The following is a 13,856-nucleotide window of genomic DNA, read 5'->3' as shown; positions in this document are numbered from 1 at the left end:
AGTTCCACCCAGAACCCGCAGAAAAAGGAAGTGGAAGCAGGAGGAGTCGCAGGCCTTGCTAGCCATCTAGTCAAGCCATCTAGTCTCCAGGTTCAGTCAGATGGTTCCGTGGGCAAAGGTGCTTATGTCATGTGTGAGGAACTGAGTTCAACCACTGGAATAGAGGGCCATCTCCCACCTCTTCTGACCTCCAAATGTGCTTTGTGGCAGGACCCTCCAACACCAAGTAAACACATGAAAAATAAACAAAAGGAGAGACTGAGAAAGACCTCAGTACCATCATGCATGCAGGCACACAGACGTGTACATATGTAACATCACATGCACATACTTTGTCTTTTGGTTGTGTTTTGCTTGGAGACAGGGTCTCACTGTGTAGCCCCTAGCTGGCTTTGAACTCACTCTGCAGGCCACACTGGCCTTGAACTCATAGGTATCTGCTGCTTCTGCCTCCCAAGTGCTGGGATTAAAGTCACGTATCAACCATGCCGAGCCTGGCTTTCTTTTGGATTAACTTATTTTTATTTTGTGTGCACTGGTGATTAGCCCGCATGCATGTCTGTGTGAGGGTGTCAGACCCACTGGAACTGGAGTGACAGACACTTGTGAGCTGCCATCTTGACCACTGAGCCATTTCTCCAGCCCTACCCTCCACCCCCTTTTTTAAATAGTACTCCTTGGTCCCTGTTTATTGGATTTTGTTTGGTTTTGTATTACTACTCACGTATTGGGGTGTTTGTTTGCTTTTTTTTTTTTTTTTAAGATTTATTTATTTACTATGTATACAGCATGTATGCCTGCAGGCCAGAAGAGGGCACCAGATCTCATTACAGATGGTTGTGAGCCATCATGCGGTTGCTGGGAATTGAACTCAGGACCTGGAAGAACAGCCAGTGCTCTTAACCTCTGAGCCATCTCTCCAGCCCATTTGTTTGCTTTTTGAGGTTTATGTTTACTTCTATTACTTACTATTTACTTCTAATAATACTTACTATTATTCTATGTGTACAACGTGGGTTCAGTGCCCACAGAGGCCAGAAGAGGGAGTCACACCCAGCTACCGTGTGGTTGCTTGGAATAGAGTTCAGGTCCTCTACAAAAACTGCTAGTGTTGTTAACCACTGAGCCATCTCTCCAGCCCACGTAACTAATTTCTTGATAGCCAAGGAAGGGTAAAGAGCGAGTGTGTAGAACCTTTGAACTTCAAGTTTTGATGGCCCTTTGAAAAGAGCAGCCATTGCCCATGTGATAAACATTTACAATACCCACATAGTCTCTACAGTACCTTACTTAGTATTAATGAGAGTTCCCCTCTCCTTTCTCTCTTGTTAAATAGTTGGACAGAGAGAGTCAGAAGATGTGAGAGAAAAAGACCGAGCTAAAGAAATGGCTGCCAACTCTGCCGTTGTTGAAGACATCACAAAGGATGGGCAGGAGGAAGCACCTGAAATCATCGAACAGATCCCTGCTCCAGAAAGCAACGCGGAAGAGATGGCCCAGCCCGCTGAGTCCCAGGCTAATGATGTCGGCTTTAAGAAGGTATTTAAGTTTGTTGGCTTTAAATTCACTGTGAAGAAGGATAAAAATGAGAAGTCTGATACTGTCCAGCTACTCACTGTCAAAAAAGATGAAGGCGAAGGGCCAGAAGCCACAGTTGGAGCGGGTGACCACCAGGAGCCTGCCACGGAGACCGGAGAGTCAGCGTCCAAAGAAAGCGAGCTGAAGCAATCCATAGAGAAGCCAGAGGGCGCCCCGAAGCAAGCACAGAGCAGCACAGAAGAAATTCCCCTTCAGGCTGAATCTGGCCAAGTGGCTGAGGAAGAAGCCAAGGATGAAGGAGAAGAAAAACGTGAGAAAGAACCCGCAAAGTCCGCAGAGTCTCCCACCAGCCCGGCCAGCGGCGAGACAACCTCTTCCTTCAAGAAGTTCTTCACTCACGGTTGGGCCGGCTGGCGCAAAAAGACCAGCTTCAAGAAGCCGAAGGAGGATGAACTGGAAACGTCCGAGAAGAAAAAGGAGCAAGAGGCAGAGAAAGTCAACGAAGAAGAAAACGAAAAGAGAGAAGAAAGTCCTTCTGAGCAAGCCCCAGCCGCCTCCGAGCAGCAGGAGCCCGCCGAAGGCACAAACGAGGCCAGGTTGTCCGCAGACTATGAGAAGGTGGAGCTGCCCTTGGAAGATCAGGTCAGTGGCCTGGAGGGATCATCAGAGGAGAAGTGTGCCCCGTTGGCAACGGAAGTGTTTGATGACAAAATAGAAGCCCACCAAGAAGTGGTTGCAGAAGTCCACGTGAGCACCACGAGCACCCTAGAGAAGACGGCAGAGGAGCAGGAAGTCGGGGAGGAGACCAAAGGGGACGTGGAAGAAACGGGAGAATCCCTGTCCCCTGGAAAACCAGCGGAGACCAAGGAGGCCCCCCAGGAAGCCCAGGCTACGGAGGAGCTGGTGAAGAGCAAAGAAGTGTGTGTCTCCGGAGGTGACCATACGCAGCTGACGGATCTAAGTCCCGACGAGAAGATGATGCCCAAGCACCCGGAAGGCATTGTCAGTGAGGTGGAGATGCTGTCCTCTCAGGAGAGGATGAAGGTCCAGGGGAGCCCGCTGAAGAAGCTCTTCAGTAGCTCGGGCTTGAAGAAGCTCTCTGGGAAGAAGCAGAAGGGGAAACGACGGGGCGGGGGAGACGAAGAGCCGGGAGAGCCACAGGTTCAAACCGAGTCCCCAGAGAGCGCGGATGAGCAGAAGGGAGACAGCTCGGCATCCTCCCCAGAAGAGCCCGAGGAGATCACGTCCCTGGAGAGGGGGCTGTTGGAAGCACGCCAGGAAGGAGAAGCCGAGGAGGGCGCTACTTCTGATGGCGAGAAAAAGAGGGAAGGGATCACCCCCTGGGCATCATTCAAAAAGATGGTGACGCCCAAGAAACGGGTCCGAAGACCTTCCGAGAGCGACAAGGAAGAGGACGTGGACAAGGTCAAGAGTGCCACGCTGTCGTCCACGGAGAGCACCATGTCAGAAATGCAAGAAGAAGCCAAAACTGTTGGAGACGAGCAGAAGCCCGAAGAACCAAAGCGCAAGGTGGATACTTCCGTGTCTTGGGAGGCGTTGATTTGCGTGGGATCCTCCAAGAAGAGAGCGAGGAAGGCATCCTCTTCGGATGACGAAGGAGGGCCGAGAACAGCGGGAGAGGATGGCCACAGAGCGGAGGACGCCGTCAAAGACGCTGGAACAGATGCTGCCCCTGCCGGCACCCAGGAACCTGATCAGGCGCAGGGAAGTTCCTCACCCGAGCCAGCCGGAAGCCCTTCTGAAGGGGAAGGTGTCTCCACCTGGGAGTCGTTTAAAAGACTGGTCACTCCAAGAAAAAAATCCAAGTCAAAGATGGAAGAGAAAACCGAAGAGCCCGGTATAGAGCCGTTGGCTTCCGATGTCGAACCGAGTAAAGAAGAATCTTGGGTGTCCATCAAGAAATTTATTCCCGGACGGCGGAAGAAGAGGGCAGACGGGAAGCAAGAACAAGCCGCCGCTGAAGAGGCGGGCCCGACAGAAATCAATGAAGATGACCCTGATGTTCCAGCTGTTGTGCCTCTGTCCGAGTACGATGCTGTCGAAAGGGAGAAGTTGGAAGTGCAGCAAGCTCAGGGGAGGGAGGAGAGACCCCAGCTACAGGGGCCTGTGTATGTATCAGAGGAGCTTAGTAAGACGCTGGTTCACACCGTGAACGTGGCTGTCATTGACGGGACCCGGGCCGTCACCAGTGCCGAGGAGCGGTCGCCTTCCTGGATCTCCGCTTCCGTGACAGAGCCTCCTGAGCTCGCCCGCGACGAAGCCACGCTCTCCGCCGTGGAGGTCATTGCAAAAGAATCCCCCGCGGCCGCCCAGACCCTACCAGAGGGCAGAGATGCCCAGGACGACACAGTGACCAGCGAGGTGGAATTCACCTCGGAAGCCGTGACAGCTGCAGAAACCACAGAGGCTCTCCACGCTGAAGAAGTCACAGAAGCATCAGGGGCAGAGGAGACCACAGACATGGTGTCGGCAGTTTCCCAACTAACCGACTCCCTCGACACCACAGAGGAAGCCACCCCGGTCCAGGAGGTAGAGGGTGGTGCGCCGGACAGAGAAGAGCAGGAGCGGCAGACACAAGCCGTCCTCCAGGCAGTTGCAGAAAAAGTCAAAGGGGAGTCCAAGGCGCCTGCCACCCAGGCTGGACAGAGAGCAGGAGCACTGGAGAAGGTGGAGGAGGCAGAAGAGGATTCCGAAGCGCTAGCTGCGGAGAAAGAGAGGGATGTCGTGCTGGAAGATCCCCTGCAGGGAGCTGAAGCGGAGCATTCTGCACAGGGCCCTGAGATTGTCCAGAGTACTCCAGAGAGCCTCAGAGAAGTTCCCGAAGTCACCGCAGGTGTGGAGTTGAAAGAGCGGGTCACCCCATGCCAGGCTGTAGAGCCCCAGCAGCTGATGGAACAAGCTGGAGCCCCCGACTCATCCGAAACCTTGACAGACAGCGAGACAAACGGAAGCACCCCCCTCGCGGATTCAGACACCCCAGAGGTGACACAGCCAGACGAGGCCATTGAAAGCCAGGACAGTAAAGCCTTTGCCGCGGACAGGCAGTCCCAGGCCACAGAGGTAGAGGCAGCTCCCGACCAGAAGGAGGGACCTTCAATACCACCTAATTTGCCACCCCAGGAAGGACATGGGGAAAAACCAGGAAGAGATGCTCCAGAACCTATGCAGCAAGAACTTTCTGTGGAAGCAGTGCCCGTGCTGGCAGAGACCGAGGTGGGTCACGAGGCTGGCCACTCGGATGGTGGAAAAGTCAAAGACGAACTATGTGTTGAAGGACTGGAGGCATCTGTGCACACCGATGGACCCGACGGTCGAGAAAAGATTGCCGAGGTGACACGTGATGGTGAAGTGATGGGGGTGCCTGAACGTCAAGGAAACAAGAGTCCAGAAGTGCAGAGTCTTAGCCCGGAGGGGAGAGAGACGGGAACTGATGTTGAGAAGGAGAAAATGGAAACAAAGCCAGAGGAAGTGAGTGAAGAACATGGGCAGCCAACGGCCTCTCCTGAGCCTGAGGAAGCCCACCCGCAGCTCATCCAGACAGTTGACATGTCCGACTCAGAGAGGGAAAAGGCAGTGAGCAGCCTTGAAGGAAGCTCGTCTCTCCCGGACCCAGACAAAGCAGGCTGCACAGAAGCTCAAGTTCAAAGCTCAGAGCCACCAGTAACTCAAACAGCCGGACCTGTGAGCGAGGTTGCCGACACCGTCAAGATTTCAGAAACAGATGACAGTCTGGAGTGTGCGGGTGCACCCTTAATACCAGCAGAAAAGTCCTCTGAAAAGGGTGACTACTGGACTCTGCAGCATGGAGAGGACACTGTGCCCTTGGGACCCGCGGCTCAGGCAGAGTCAGTCCCAGGAATAACACCATCACCCGCTCCTGAAGATACCCTGCATTCTGACCCACAAGGAGAGAGAAGCCCATCCCAGGAGCAGAGGTCAGAGGAAGATGACGAGCAGGTTGGTGGTCCTGATGGTAAGGAGAAGGCAGCAAGGGAGGAAGGCCTCGAGGCTGAATCTGAGCTCCTAGAACTGGAGAGTGAGAGCAGTAAGCTTGTCCAGAACGTCATCCAGACAGCCATTGACCAGTTCGCACGTACAGAAACGGCCCCCCAAGCCTGCGCTTCCGGTTTACAGGCACAGGTTCTCGTGGTGCAGGCTGATAGCCAGGGAGCTCAACAGATGCTGGACAACGAAGAAGGCCGCCATCAAGTCTCTGCCCAAGATGATGAAACACCAACGGCTGCAGCCGAAGAGGGATTTGCCCTCTCTGATACTTCCAAAGGCATGAACGAGATGTCGTCAGAAAAGATCAATGTGCTTGCAGTTGAAAATACCAGCGTCAAAGACCGGCAGTGTGAGGAGGTAATTGTCCCACTTAAGGCCAAGGGAGATGGAAACGGAGCCAAACCTGTGCCAGGGGATGATTGTGCCAAATTAGGAGAAAGCGTAGAGAAGCCGCCATCTGAATCCAAAGATCAAAAGGGGCATGCCGCTGATGGCCCCCAGCACCAAAGCTCAGCCCAGGCAGAGGCCGATGCCTCGGGAAATCTAACCAAAGAGTCTCCAGACACCAATGGACCAAAGCTCACAGAGGAGGGAGATGCCTGGGAAGTCGGGGTTCAGGAAGGAAAAATGCCTACCGAGTCAGTCAAGGAGATCAAGCCCCAGACAGAAGAGGACCTACAGGAGCCTGAGGGAGACTTGGAAGAATCCTAAGATGTTGGGTAGGTAAACTTCCTTCTGGAAGGTTGGTTCCCTGCCCCACACCTATACAATTACATAGCAGATAATTGATTTTATTCAGAACCTTCAGTTGGAAATAATTAGTAACTAGAGTAAGATCTAGTTGATAATTATTTTTTTCTTTTTCTTTTTTTTTTTAATTTATTTTTATGTGCATTGATGTTTTCCTTGTGAGAGGGTGTCAGATCCTCTAGAACTGGAGTTACAGACAGTTGTGAGCTGCCATGTTGGTGGCAATTGAACCCGGGTCCTCTGGAAGAGCAACCATTGATCTTAACCACTGAGCCATCTCTCCAGCCCCCCATGTGTTTTTTTTTTTTTCTCATCAAAATCCCACTAAATCTTACTGATGTTATGAAAACAATAGCTTCGTTTTACTCTTTTTTTTTTTTTTTTTTCTGTTGAGACAGGGTCTCACTATGTAGTCCTGACTGTCCTAGAACTCACCATGTAGACCAGGCTGGCCTCTGTCCCTCTCCCTCCCATACTGGGATTAAAGGAGTATACCGCCATACCCAGCTCAACCAAACTTTTTTTTTTACTTCCAGTTTTTTGGTTATCTATCTATCTATCTATCTATCTATCTATCTATCTATCTATCTATCTATTTATTTATTTATTATGTATACAGAAGAGGGCGCCAGATCTCATTACAGATGGTTATGAGCCACCATGTGGTTGCTGGGAACTGAACTCAGGACCCCTGGTCGGTGTTCCCAACCTCTGAGCCATCTCTCCAGCCCCTCAGCCAAACTTTTAACGTTTTAGTTTTAGGCCTTGGAGAGGTGCCTTGGTGGTTAAGAATGTGTACTGCCCTTGAGAGGGAAAGAGTTTGATTCCCAACACCCGTGGCAGGTAATGGGCTTTCTGTACCCCAATAATAAGTTCCTCCACTGCCGCAGTAAACCAGATCAAGCCAAATTAAAAGTAAAAGGTATATTTGAGCCAAGCACTCCTGGGTGACTCTCTAGCCCCCAGAGATGAGGCAGGGGAAGAGGACAGGAGAGAAATCACATGGTGCTTCTAAAGGAGGGGGCTTAAATACCCTGTCGGCACGGGGTGATGACACTTCTTCCACAAGCTGGGTTTGTGCCCAATTGTAACGCTCTGGGCGGGCGTTGGGGAGCTGGCAGCTTCAGGGGAGGATGCACCACAGAGTGTGCAGAACTGGACTCCCTGTGGCTTTTCTGAGAGGATGGGGTTTGGAGCGAGAGAACCAATGCCAAGAATGAGTTCGGTTCGGGTGTCCCATGCACCCCGTCCCCATGGAGCTCTTGCGCAGTCCTTCTGTTGTCGGTGAACTGCGGGAGGAAGAGAGAGTTTTCATTTCTCTCCTTTCTCCCTCCTGCAGTTACTCGTCTCTTTGCAAGACCGGAATGTGAAGACAAGCCACGGACCAAAATGCTGCTGTCGGGACCTGGAGACCGAGACTGCCTGGGCCCTTGAGATCGGAGCGTGGGCCGTCCAACTGACTTCAACCTTGGAGAGCACCCCTGACAATCCTGAGGCTTCCCCGGGAGCTCGAGCCAGCTACCATCCCCTTGTTTCAAGACTGCCTTTGAGTTGCCCCTCGATAGCATCTACTTCTGATTTAAGGTCCTACCATTCGCAGCCTGGAACCCGTGTCGGCAATACCTAGTTCTACTTCTCAAACTGGAGCGACCTCCTTTATGTATTTATATGTATGTTTCATGTAGTCCTCCTCCTGTACCTATTGTATATTTTTTCCTACCGTTTAAGCACATGCCTTTTGTATTACGCAATATATAACGGGTGTGCAGCCGTATTGAAGCTTTGAGAAGCTCCAAGCCTCAACCATAGATAGCCTGTGGCAAACAGAGATAACATTCCTGGGAGGAAGGTACAAGTCTTTTCAAAGTTCACTGAGGCTTAGGTTCGTGGGTTAGTCGTCCTCTGAAAGTGGCCATTTTCCTATGCAGAGCGAGCTCAGAAATAAAACGCCATTTTGAAACATCCAGAATGTCCCAATATTACTGTGACGTGTTTCTTTCTAATCCAGTCCAGGTTGGAAAGAAGTCTCCTTAGTGGCAGATTAAGCCCCTTCTCTTAATGACATGGACAGATGAGTGTGCCTAAGGCCGCGAGGTGTGTTCCATCTTATGCAGAAGGAAATCTGTTGTACTTTTTTGATTGTACTCTTATATGCTGGATCGAATTCATACGCAGAACGAAGTGAGTCCCATTCTTTATAAATGGTATTTTGATAGATACTGGAGTGTGTCTGTGTTATATCTGTGCCCCTTTTAAGAACAATGTTGCATTATGTTCATTTGGATAAATTGTGATTTGACAACTGATTTAAATAAAATATTTGCTTCACTTAGATTCACTGGTTTTCATTAAGTGCTAAGGGGCCTGAGTCCCTTACTGGAATTCTTGGCCCCTAGTTGGTGGGATTTGGGAAGGATAAGGAGATATGCCTCGGTGGAGGTGTGTCACTGAGGGGGTGGACTTTGAGACTTCAAAAACCCGGGCTGTTCCCAGTTAGCTGTCTGCACTGTGTAAGAATAAAATACTGCCAAGGAGAAGACGACGGTGGCAGAGAAGCGGGAACTTTGTTACCAATCACCCCGTGAAGACGTGAAGACGCCACTTTGCACTGGTTTGACACATAATTAGAGGAAGCATGATGGGGATGGGTTTTGTGGAAGGAAACAACCAGGTGTTGTGGCGTCCACCTGTCACCCAGCACTCAGAAGGCAGAGGCAAGAGAATTGCTGGTTTCAGACTAGCTAAGAATGACTGAGACTTTATTTAAAAATTAAAAAAAAATAGTTTTTTTATTTCAAAAAATTAAGGATTGGCAAGATGGCTCAGATAGTGTCTTAGTTATGGTTTCTATTGCTGTGAGGAGACAGCATAACCATGGCAGCTCTTATGAAGGAAAACATTTAATGGAGGCTGGCTTACAGTTTCAGAGGTTCCGTCCATTATTATGGCGGCATGCAGGCAGACATGGTGATGGAGAAGGAGCTGAGAGTTCTACATCTTGATCCACAGGCAACAGGAGACTGTGCCACACTGGGGGTAGCTTGAGCGTATATGAGACCTCAAACCCCGCCTCCAGTGTGACACACTTCCTTCAACAAGGCCACACCTCCTAACAGTGCCATTCCCTATGGACCAAGCATTCAAACACACCAGTCTATGGAGGCCATACCTATTCAAACCATCACAAATAGGAAAGGTACTTGCCTTGCAATTCTGATGAACTGAGTTCTACTATGTGCAGATAATAACACACGTAAACACAGTTTTAATGTAGTTTCTGGATAGTCCGTGTGGACTTCCCTTGACACATCAACTGTGGTATTTTGAATAAGAATGGCCCACTCTAGGCTCATATATTTGAATGCTTGGTGTTGGTTACGCTGCAGCGCTCATGGCTGGCTGCTGCCCGTGGTGGCCATGCCGGCGGAGGAGAGTGCTGATCGGAAGAATCACAAGCCATGGTTACCTTTCTAGAGCTTTATTGGGAGAGAGGTGTGGTGTGTGTGTGTGTGTGTGTGTGTGTGTGTAGGAGGGAGGGAGAGAGAGAGAGAGAGAGAGAAGGAGAGAGTGTGGAAAGGAAGAGAACTCACAGAGGCACACCCGCTTTTTAGGCTGGGACACCGTCGCAGGCTGGTGACGCAATTAAGGACATAATCCTTATACTTGGTCCCTAGTTGGTGGGACTTGGGAAGGATAAGGAGATGTGGCTTTGGTGGAGGTGTGTTACTGAGAGGGTAGACTTTGAGGTTTCAAAAACCCATGTCATTCCCAGTCAGCTCTCTGACCTTTAGCTGTGTCTCAAGATGTAAGCTCTCAGCTACTGCCCCATGCCTGCCGCCATGCTCCCTGGTCGTCACCCTTGGAAACTGTAAGCACCAATGAACTCTTCTATTAAGTTGCCTTGGTCACAGTGTCTCTTCACAGCAATAGGAAAGTAACTAAAACACCAACTAATAGCCAGATAAGAATTAGAGGGGCTGGAGAGATGGCTCAGAGGTTAAGAGCACGCTGGCTGATCTTCCAGAGGTGCAGCGTTCAATTCCCAGCAACCCCATGATGATGGCTCGGAACCATCTGTAAAGAGATCTGGTGCCCCCTTTTGGCATGAAGGTGTACACGCAGGCAGAATACTGTATACATAATAAATCTCAAAAAAAAAAAAAAAATGAGATCCTCTTTCTCCAATTCTGATGGGACATGTCTCTGACCCTAGCATTTCAGGAGCAGGGGCAGGAAAATGTGGGACAGGCTGGACTACACAGCAAGCTCCAGGTCCGTCTAGTGAAAGCATTTCTCCTGCCCAACCTCACCTCCTGGGATCCTGGAAATGAGTGTCCCCCCGCACTGCACACTCATGGGAATCGGTCACCTGCCTATTGTCACTGGGGTTAGTATAATCTATACCTTTTGTGCCTGAGAAAGTCGAGAGAAGGGACAACACAGGTTTAGGCTGAGGTGACCACAGGATGAGAGACTTGGGAACAGGGGATGGAAGATGATTAACGGTCCTTTTTTTTGTTTTGTTTTGTTTTTTGTTTTTCAAGGCAGGGTTTCTCTGTGTAACAGTCCTGGCTGTCCTGGAACTCACTCTGTAGACCAGGTTGGCCTCCAACTCACAGAGATCCGCCTGTCTCTACCTCCCGAGTGCTGGAATTAAAGGTGTGCGCCTCCACCACCCAGCTAAATGGTGACTTTGGGGGATTTAAGTATATATTTTTTCTTTGAAAATTTCATGCATGTATTTCAGTTACATCTACCCACCATTCCCCTGTATACTACCAACACATGCTTCTCCCAACTTCATGTCATATCCCACCTCCTCCCCTCCCTCTCCTTCCCTCTCCTCTGTTCTACTCTGCTCTCCTTAGAACTAAGTCCAGTCAGTACTGCCAGTGTGCACACGGGTGTGGGGCTATCCACAAGAGCTTGAGCAACAAACCAGTGGCCACACTTCCAAAGAAAAAGGACCCTTTAACGCTCTCTTCCGAGGCTGGAGACATGGCTCAGCCGTTAAGAGCACTTACTGTTCTCTCAGCAGACTTAGGTGTGGTTCCCAGCACCCACATAGGGCAACTCACAACCACCTGAAACTCCAGTTTCAAAGGATCCAGTGCTCTTTTCTAGACTCTGTGGGCATGGCATGTGTGGTAGTTTGAATGTAATTGGCCCCTGTACTGGTGGTTTTGCGTATCAACTTGACACAAGCTAGAGAATTCAGAGGAAGGAGCTTCAGTTGAGGAAACGCCTCCATGAGATCCAGCTGTAAGGCATTTTCTCAATTAGTGATCAAGGGTGGGTGGTGCCATTGTTGGTCCTGGGTTCTATAAGAAGGTGGACTGAGCAAGCCAGGGGGAGCAAACCAGTAAGCAGCACCCCTCCATAGCCTCTGCATCAGCTCCTGCCTCCAGGTGCCTGCCCTGTGTGAGTTCCTGTCCTGACTTCCTTCAATGATGAACACTAATGCTGAAGTGTAAGTCAAATAAACCCTTTCCTCCCCAACTTGCCTTTTGGTCACGGTGTTTTGTCACAGCAATAGAAACCCTAACTAAGACACCCCCATAAGTTCATAGAGAATGGCATTATTAGGAGGTGTGGCCTTGTTGGAGGATGTGTGTTACTATGGGGGTGGGCTTTGAGGTCTCTTTTACTCAAGCTCCCCTCAATGTGACTTTCAGACCATTACCTGTTGCCTGCAAGATGCAGGACTCTCAGCTACTTCACCAGCACCAAATCTGCCTGCACATCACAATGCTCCCCACCGTGATGATAACTGCACCTCTGAACTGTAAGTGAGCCACACCAATTAAATGTTTTCCTTTATAGGAGTTGCCCCATGATGTCTCTTCACAGCAACAGAAAACCCAACTAAGACCACACGCAAATGGTGCACAGATATACATACAGGAAAACATCCATACACACAAAAATCTTTTTTAAAAAAATCACTTGCAGAATCGGGCAGGAGAGGTGGCTCAGCAGTGAAGACTGTTTGCTGCTCTTGCAGAGGACCAGAGTTCAGTTCTTATCACCCACATTGGGTGACAACCATCTGGAACTTCCAGAGGAAGGTTTTAACCCATTATTTCATTAAATATTTGTGTAATTTGTTTCTTGAGACAAGGTTTCTCTATGTAGTCCTGGTTGTCCTGGAATTCAATATGTAGATCAGGCTGGCTTCAAACTTGGAGATCCGCCTGCCTCTGCCTCCCAAGTGCTAGGACTAAAGGCATGCACCACTACCACCCAGCTCTTCTAAATATTTATAGAAAAATTGTAAAGGATGGAAGATTATGAAGCTTTTTCCAGCAGCGATCTTACAGTGATCTGAATCTGGGTAGTCTCTCATGCTATCTATGCCTTTCTTTATTTTGAGACTGGCCTGGAACTTGCTATGTAGATCAGGCTGCCCTCAAACTCATAGAGAATCACCTGTTTCTGCCTCCAGAGTGCTGGCATGTGCCATCACACCTGGCCTTGATGCTGTTTTATTCCCCCCCCCCCACCCATGTGAAGGGTAGGGCAACTTGCTTCTTGGAAAATTTAGTGCATCTATTACTTTGCCTTCTCTCTTTTTCCTCTTCACCTTCTTCCTCCTCCTCCTCTCTCCCTTCTCTGTAAGCAAGGTCCCAGTTTACTCCAGACTAACCTGGACCTCACGCTGTAGCTCAGGCACAGCTGGAACACATAATGATCCTCCTGCCTCAGCCCCTGAAGCGCCTGGCCTTTGTTTTTGTTTCCTGACAGTTTGACTATATAGTTCTGGCTGGGCTGTAACTCATGGTAATCCTCCTGTCTCTGCTTCCCAAGCACCGGCATGCCAGGCATGCGCCACTCCTCCCAGCTCTTTGATGACATTCTTGGGGTCCAAGCACATCTGAAGCGAGGACGGGAAGTTCAGAACAACAACCTTGGGGGCCTTCCAAATCTTCCCCTTCTGAGAAGCTAACAGAAAGGAAGAAAGGACAGTAGAGCAGACAGCAGAGATGACCGGGACACCTGTGCTGCTCTGAGTGGGATCAGCATCAGCATCAGCACCATCCGGGACTTCTTAGAAACTATCCCAGGCTGAGGTGTCATTCGGCTAGTAGGATGCTCGCCCGGTGCTGCATTCTATCGCTAGCGCCACATAAACCAGGTGTAGTGGCATTTGCCTGCAATCCCAGCACTCGGAAGGGGTAGACTAGAGGAATCGGGAGTGTGAAGCCAGCCTGGCTTTACAGGACACCTCCAAAACAACAAAAGAAACTCCCGAGTCCATCCTTTTTTTTGTTTGTTTGTTTTGTTTTTCGAGACAGGGTTTCTCTGTGTAGCTTTGTGCCTTTCCTGGAGCTCGCCCTGTAGACTAGGCTGGCCTTGAACTCACAAAGATCTACCTGCCTCTGACTCCCAAGTGCTGGGATTAGAGGTGTGTGCCACCACCGCCTGGCTTCATCCACATCCTTTTTTTTTTTTAATTTTTTTATTTTGCAATACAATTCAGTTCTACATATCAGCCACGGATTGCCTTCTTCTCCCCCCTCCGGCCCCCCTCACCTTCCCCC

The 13,856-nt window shown here is 50.0% G+C and overlaps 1 protein-coding gene across 2 annotated transcripts in view; it reads left to right on the top strand.

Moving 5' to 3' along the window:
- Positions 1-8,647, top strand: part of Akap12 (A-kinase anchoring protein 12) — a 95,179-nt gene extending 86,532 nt beyond the window's left edge. For both annotated transcript variants that reach the window (XM_052750963.1, XM_052750964.1), the window contains 2 exons: positions 1,337-6,284; positions 7,655-8,647. In XM_052750963.1, the coding sequence (XP_052606923.1) occupies positions 1,337-6,276 (4,940 nt within the window). In that variant the 3' untranslated portion in view covers positions 6,277-6,284; positions 7,655-8,647. The remainder of the gene's footprint in view (positions 1-1,336; positions 6,285-7,654) is intronic.
- The last annotated feature ends 5,209 nt before the right edge of the window (positions 8,648-13,856 follow it).

Source organism: Peromyscus californicus, unplaced genomic scaffold (genome assembly GCF_007827085.1).
Source record: "Peromyscus californicus insignis strain IS unplaced genomic scaffold, ASM782708v3 Scaffold_22__1_contigs__length_63687245, whole genome shotgun sequence".
In the NCBI taxonomy this organism is placed as follows: Eukaryota; Metazoa; Chordata; class Mammalia; order Rodentia; family Cricetidae; genus Peromyscus; species Peromyscus californicus.
The sequence above is the reverse complement of the archived record's forward strand: the minus strand, read 5'-3'. Positions and strand labels throughout refer to the sequence as shown.